This window comes from Choristoneura fumiferana, chromosome 28 (assembly GCF_025370935.1).
Source record: "Choristoneura fumiferana chromosome 28, NRCan_CFum_1, whole genome shotgun sequence".
NCBI classification, from domain to species: domain Eukaryota; kingdom Metazoa; phylum Arthropoda; class Insecta; order Lepidoptera; family Tortricidae; genus Choristoneura; species Choristoneura fumiferana.
Window position 1 is genome coordinate 2,198,992 of NC_133499.1, and position 8,000 is coordinate 2,206,991.

The following is an 8,000-nucleotide window of genomic DNA, read 5'->3' on the forward strand; positions in this document are numbered from 1 at the left end:
TCTGTTCAACTCTGTTTGTACCAAAACCAAAAGGAATGCTCAATCCATCCATAAACAAGTTTTGCTATTTCGCTTCGCTTGTTTTTGTTTTATGCACAGGTAACACCGTAAAATTGCTTTATTTTGATCATGTCGGCGCTTGGTGTTTATGCGCGAAGTTTTGTTTGTTTTTATAAATACTGTTACTGCAACAAAATAGTATTACGAGCGTAACATAGCTATGTTAATGAGTACACCTTTGCGTGGTTTCAGTTAGCTACAAAATGCCATATTATTGCACCGTGCCGCGCTGTACTTCGATGGCCGGTAAAGCCAAGAATGTATCATTCCACCAATTTCCTCGAGACGAGGAACTTGCTAAATTATGGAATCGAGTGCTTAAGAGAGGCAAGCCCTACACTAAGTACTCTAAAGTGTGCAGTCTGCACTTCAAACCAGAAGATTACACAATCACAAGCGTCGGTAAAAATAAGGGTAAGGCAACTAACAATAATTCTAACGTCAAATACCTAACTGTTACCTTTTGGCGTCTCCGAGTACCTACCCGTAATGTGATTTATTTAGTAATTTTTTCTCTTAAACGTTTGCCCCAGATTTCAATGAACGCTTTCAATGAAGAAATTATAGAGAAAGCACCATATTTCACCAGGAAACCATTGTTTATGTGGTAAGACGAGTTCTTTTTATGTGTAACTTGGAAATCAGTATGGAACATCCAAAATTGACCAGTTTTTGTTAAATAACAGGACAGGGTACGCATAGCATCCTTCCATACCCATTACATTCCTCCATCAATACTATAACTACCTTTTGTCTGTCCTTCGTATGGTGAAAATTGGTGAAATTGTGGTTAGCAATTCCGAAATTAATTCACGTAAACACCAATTTTGGCACACATACATGCTTTTCACGCAGAAGTAACAAAATAGGGATAGAAATGCTATTGTGTCTATTTCCTTTCATGATTGATATTGCAACTATTTTGCCTCCCTTGTTCAGGCGCGGTCTCAGCCTGAAATTTTGGAAGGGTCAATAATATTAAATAATACATTGCGGCTGGGGGCAAAAAATTGCTTTTTTATTTTGTAAACTATTAGTAGTGATTTTCAATTTCACGTGTACGATTTTGGGGGGGGGGGAGTCATGTTCCCTGTGACCCCCCCCCCTTTCGGACCGCGCCTGCCCTTGCTGTTAATATGTTTTTGTGTTTTTATTTTTATCATGAAGATGGATGTTTAATATTGGTGTAGCCACGAGTTATCATGATAATTTAATGGCATTCATGTTGCCATTCAATGATAGAGAAAGCTCAAGTGGCACTATGTCTTATTAATTCATAATGTCATATTTATTACAATGACGAGTATTAAAGTTTCCCATATCGTCACTACTTTTAAAAAAGCTCCTACCTTAAATTGATAATTTTTCCGAGTGAACTTTATGCACATTATTTGAAGGGTCGATTTTGTTGATGTATGGATTTGAGATACGAGATTTTTTCAAAGTAGTGATGATATGTGTGGTTCAAGCATAACAAAATAATTATGCTAACTCCCAATAATGGGGAACCACCCCATTTTTCATTCTTCCACATCCACTGTGAGAAGCTACTGTATCCTACTAATATTATAAATGTGAAAGTTTGTGAAGATGTCTGGATGTTTGTGATTCAATCATGTCTAAACCGTTGAACTGATTTAAATGAAATAGTTAGTGACATAGGCTACTTTTATCCCGAAAAATGAGTTCCCAAGGGAACAGCACGCAATAACCGAATTGAAGTGACAAAGTCAGGGGTTTTCCAACTTTTTGTAGGTTAGTAGGTTATTTCATTTGAATATTGGGGTGACACAATATCCACAACGGGTACCACCCATGCTAGCTACGCCACTGTGTGCATACTGTGCATTAACTTTTTATTTAAAGTATCACATTATATTTGTTGTTGTTCATGGGTGTTTGCTTAGTTCCAAGGGACGGATCAAAGAAGTGCTAAATGCAAATAGCTGTGTCAGATGTCCTATCTAAGAGCTAGCAATTGACCTGGTCATTGTGCATGGAACCCAAACCATTAACTCTTCTTCTCAAGTCTCATAAAACATTTTATATGACATTGAAATGAAAATAGTAGATATGCTATTTTTTCATTGTGAGGAAAACACCATGATGGCCTAATGGCCTTGTGACCTATGGCCTCTCAAGCAGATGATTGTGAGTTCAAGCTCACACCTCTGAGTTTTTCAAAATACATATGTACAATCACATTTGATATTTACTTACCATGAGGTTCACAGTCAAGAAAAACATTGTGAGGTAACAGGTAACCTGTACAAACCTGCGAAGCAAAGCCATTTGACGGGGTGTGTGAAGTACCCTAACTGCACTGGGCCCGCATGGTACCGTGGTTTGTGTGGCCAGCAGTTAAACATATACATATAAGCTAGGATGATGATGATGATGAGTATGCTATTTAATTTAAAAACCAAAGACCAGTTGTCAAAAGATAAAGTGGGTACACTGTCATTGCAAATAATCATTCCCCCTCTAAATACTATGGCGACTCCAGACAGGTTAAATAAAAAGTTGTAAAAACAAGGTAGATTAAAACTCGTTACAAAATGGCGGTTGTGTAGCAGCACTTGTTAACCATGCTATCACCAGTAAGTGAAACAATTTATTAAGGATTGAAAATAATATCTGCTGTTGTTATAGTTAGTGTTAATAAGGTTATTGATCTTATTTGTGGTATTTATTTGTGTCTATAATAGAATTTACTTGTAGAAAAGTTGCTGAATACATTATACCTAGTTGTGTACCTATAGAAAGTTTTTCCACTCGTTTTTATGAATTTAGTGCCTTAATTGCTTATTCGAGTCATCCATCTAAGGGTGGATGGATATTTATATCAATTTAGCGTAGCACACGTATCCCGCGCCACATAATACTGCTGATCATGATTTCATGTTCTTTATTTAACACGTGGAAGGATACGCGATTATCCAACACGCCTGATTTTAAGCATCTAAGCTAAGGATGCTATGGAGATACAATAAAATTACGATGCAATTGTGAATCCATTCTAAATTACGAGTATAATTTTGATGCACATGTGCTTTGTGTTATTTACATAGAATCATTGACAAAATGGTGGGTGACATGATTGTGTTTAATTGACAAAAGAAATATAACTGTTCTGTGTCGTGTTCACTTCAACTTTGGTTGTTGAACTTACATCATGTCATTAATTTTACTAATTTTACAGAAATTCTACTTCTTACGCATCTCGTACTTAAGTTTGTGAGTGTGTGTGTATGTCTGTTACTGTTTACATAAGGCTGAACTGATTTGGATGAACTTTCGTATGAAGATAGCTGGACATCTGGAATAACACATGTAGGCTAAATACTTGCGAGCTGCGGGTAAACATTATTATTATTATAATGGCACACTAGCTGCTGCCCGCGGCTCCGTCCGCAAAGAATTCGTTTATCGCTCGCTATCCTGCGGGAACTGTGCAATTTTCCGGGATAAAAATTCAACCTATCTGTATACCGAATTTCATCTAAATCGGTGCAATCGTTTAGACGTGATGATGTGACAAACAAACAGACTTACAAAGTTTCGCATCCCACTAATAATATAATTGCGAAAGTTTGTAAGTCTGATTGTTTATTTGTTTGTTATAATATAAAATTCGACATATTCGACCAACTTCCAGTAGTTGGATTGACTTGAAATTTGGTATACTTATGTAACTTGCGTGACAATACAATAATCTGGTAGTGACATCCTGGTAGTCTGGCCAGGATCGTCTCCACAGGACGAAACTCTTCAATGGTTAATGGCATTGACTGGAAATTTAGTATGCAAATGTAGTTTGGGTGACAAAACAAGTACAGTCAGCAAAAAAAGGTTGTATTAAAAATGTTTTTTTTTTTAGAAAAATCTTATAATATTAGTGGGATGCAGATGGCACATTGCTTGAAGTTACTAATGTTGTACAGGGCAATGGCGGACGCTACGGAAGGACGCGGTGCCCTCTCAGAACCTGCCGGCCGAGGAGCCGGGCCCGTACCCCCGCCGGTACAGCACCGCGTGGGCGCCAAGCTCGCCGAGCCTCGTGGACCCGATGGTATGTTCAGTGCCGGATTAAGACTAATTGATGCCTTAACCCAGGGGTCTTATTTATTTAGAAAGTACATCCACATCATGTATATTACAATTTGTATACTTTATTCCGATATACATGACAACTACGGAGCACATGTCATTGACCATAAATGCGAGATGTCCATTACAATGTTAAAAATTTGGTACTTTAAAAAAAAATTAAATAGTCACAGATTAAAATAAAATTTGATAAAAAAAAAGAATACATTGCAACACAATTCAATCAAAAATCTAAAAAAAATGTCATGCAAGTAAAATAAAACAAAAATAACAAAAAAAAGATTATACATATCAAGTAAAGTCTTATTTTAATTGCGTCTAAAGTTATGAAAAAGAAAGAAAACTCGAAAGTTAACCAATGAGTTCCCAGTGCGCGCGCACGACGTACGTAGCACGAACCAATCATGGTTACCCGTTCGCGCCTGTCATGAAACCCCGCCAAAGTAATGTTCATGAGTTCAGTCCGGTGAATTAAATTTTGATAAGTAAATTCAATGAAAGAGTTCAATTGATGAATTTATATCTGACTTTACGCCGCCTGACGTCCTCCACGAAGCACAAATTGTCAGTGACAAACTCTCGCCGAGTTAATGCTGAAATACGTGAACTATATTATACATACCTAAGTTCATTGAATTTTTCGATTCATTGATGTTTTTGCGAAATATTCAACTTTAAAGTGCAAATTTTCATTAAAATCGAGCGTACCCCCCCTCTAAAATCTAAACCGGTGGGTGCAAAAATTGGCTGGCTAAAAAAAATCAGGATAGTAGTAAGCATATCAAACTTTCAAGGAAAACTATAACGGCTAAGTTTACTTGAGAATTATTAGTAGTTTTTACTAGCAGCCTAAGGTATAAAATATACCTAAACTTGGAAGATTACGTATAAAAAATGGAACCGCCTAACAAAACCCTTGAAAATATTTTTCTAGGTACGTACTAGCTCGAAGTCGGTGCCTCAGCACGAGTGGGACCATAGTCGTCTACCTCTTTTACATACTATGGGTTTCATTCAATCCCTCCTGCTGGGTAGTGCTGAGTCACCGATTTCGAGCTAGTACGTACCTAGAAAAATATTTTCAAGGGTTTTGTTAGTCGGTTCCATTTTTGTTATTTTTTTTTATTTTTTGGAGTCGGTTTTACTTTTTTGTTTAAAAATTTCTTTATTTCTCACTTTTTAGTGATTCTTAGTCAAAGTACATCTCACAACGATTCTATTAAGCCCAAACACGACTTAGTTGCTTTGTTTTATAACAGAGTTCCGTTGCCTACCTTCTGGCTTCAGCATCATATCAGTTCGAAAGAATCATTAACTTAAAGCTTCTTCTTAGTCGCTTATCTAGGTATATTAATCATGATCGTTTATAGACGAGCGAGCATTACTTTGCTTTGATGAGTTCCATTGGTCATCACGGTCTTCTTCATCAGGTCCAGGTTACCAAATGATACTTTCTGAATGTAAATGCTCATCTTAATGCTAAAAATGCCAAAATCGCCATAGGCGTGCCTATAATATTTGAGGTTCGTCCTCGATTTCCCTAGGATCCCATCATCAGATCTTGACTTGGTGACAATGGGACCACCTCAGAAGAATACCCTTTCGATTAAAAAAAGAATTTTGAAAATCGGTCCGCAATTGACTGAGTAATCGGTGAAAATACATTAAAAAAAACATACATCGGAACATAGAACCTCCTCCTTTCTTGGAGTCTGTTAAAATATATCCTTAGAAAAGTATTACTTAATTTTTTCGTAATGGCTCCGGAACCCTATTTTGGGAGTGTCCGACACGCTCTTGGCCGGTTTTTTTGTGTTGTATGTAACTGGCATGGCTATAAAGTTTATTATTATTATAAATCCTAAGGCCACGCAGACGAAGTCGTGGGTACAGCTAGTTGCTAATAAGTTGCTTGGGTGCGTTCCAGGTGCAGCAGCAAATGGCGCAAGCCATCTACATGCAGACGATGCTCGCCATGCAGACGGCGGGCGCCTCCGAGCCAACTCCCAGCAGTGGTAAGTCGCTCAACCTTGCTCTATTATGAGATCGGGCCTTACACTCCTACTGCCTGATGAAGAAGACCGTGTGTACCAGTATCAGTACTCTGTTATAAAATAACTAGCGACCCGCCCCGGCTTCGCACGGCCAAAGTAAAAAAAAAAACCGGCCAAGAGCGTGTCGGACACGCCCGAAATAGGGTTCCGTAGCCATTACGAAAAAATTAAGCAATCTTTTTCCAATAAATACGAGTATAAATGCTTGTAATAAATAAGTGTTTGTTAAAAAAATCATTTTTAATAAAAGTTTTTTTTTGTCGAATGTAGTTTTTGTTGACTGTATTTGCATTGTCGTCTAAACTACATAATTATCTGTACCAAATTTCAAGTCGGTGCTATTAACTATTGAGGAATCCCTCCTGCAGAGACGATCCTGGCTGAACCACCAAGATGTCACTACTAGATTATTGTATTGTCACCAAATTTACATAAGTATGCAAAATTGCAAGTCGATCGGACCACTGGAAGTGGGTCTAATTTAGCTTCCAAGATTTGACCCAAACAAACAATCCCATACTATCTGGAAAAGATCGCTCTGAAGCGATAAGACCGCCTATTGCTTACCTTAGAAAATCTCTATGTATATACTTGTGTTTTCTGTACTGCTTACTGTGTTGGTGTGCAATAAAGAGCTATTGTATTGTATCTCATAAACGGCTGAACCGATTTTGATGAAACATGTCTAGGAACCATTGCTAGACAAGGTGATTTCAAATAAAAAAAATCCGCATTCAAATCGGTCCAACCAATTAAGAGCTACGGTGCCACAGACAGACACACATAGTGGTCAAACGTTCCCTTGTTTACGCATATTTTTTTTTCATAATTCTATGTTGCATAATCTGTTTACGCATAACAGTTTACGCAGAATTCTCTTACGCATAACCAATGTAAGCCGAATGGGCTTTACGCATAATTTGTGAATTTCGAATATTGTTTAGGCAGAAAATACTTAGGCATAAATTATTTACGCAGAAAGTTACTTCCGCATACTTAATGTATCTTTTAACGACTTATTTAACGGCTCTGAGGCAAAGTCGATGGAGCTCCTATTCCGCCTAGTTAAATACTAACCTAACCTAACCTATACTTGAGCAATCACGTGCTTGGGTTTTCTTTATTGCTGCTTCGGGCTTCGCCCCCCCGTCCCCCTTTACTGTTTCGCCTATCCAAGTATAAAATATTCATTTTTTTTTCAAAACCGTAGGATTATGTTTGTTTTTACATGCGGAGGGCTCCGCCCCCGAGCGCCCTTGCAGGGGGCTGCGCCCCCCCCCCGGCCCCCTTCTGTATGCCCGTGCCTCTTTTAACTGGTGGCAGTTCGTTCCATTAACAAATACAATTCTAACCTTAATAACCTATTTTTATAGTCATCAATAGTAATTAGGTAATTTATTTTCGGACATAGATTTGGCCAGGATTTCGGCCTATCAAATTTGGCTAAATTACATATATGCTAAACAAGATTATGCATAATAAAATTTGCCATGTTTATATTATGCTAAAATAAATTCGGGTAACCATTATTCGGTTATACAGAATTATGCCAAACTAAATTTCGGCAAGTTTAAGATTGGCGTAAATAAATTATGCTAATCCTGTTATGCGTAATCAGTTTCGGACATCAAAAACTATGCCAATAGGTGTCACCCTGGTCAAACTTATAACACCCCTCCTTTTGCGTCGGGTGTTAAAATAAAACTTTGTACAAAAACTTAATTCACGTAGTCATCGTTTATTGAAACAGTGCCAATCGTTAGTGTAACTACTGAA

At 37.6% G+C, this 8,000-nt stretch overlaps 1 protein-coding gene across 1 annotated transcript in view; it reads left to right on the forward strand.

Moving 5' to 3' along the window:
• The first annotated feature begins 139 nt into the window (after nucleotides 1–139).
• Nucleotides 140–8,000, forward strand: part of LOC141443732 (uncharacterized) — a 24,226-nt gene continuing 16,365 nt past the window's right edge. The window contains exons 1-3 of the mRNA XM_074109080.1: nucleotides 140–474; nucleotides 4,005–4,132; nucleotides 6,098–6,185. Coding sequence (XP_073965181.1) covers nucleotides 264–474; nucleotides 4,005–4,132; nucleotides 6,098–6,185 — 427 coding nt within the window. The 5' untranslated portion in view covers nucleotides 140–263. The remainder of the gene's footprint in view (nucleotides 475–4,004; nucleotides 4,133–6,097; nucleotides 6,186–8,000) is intronic.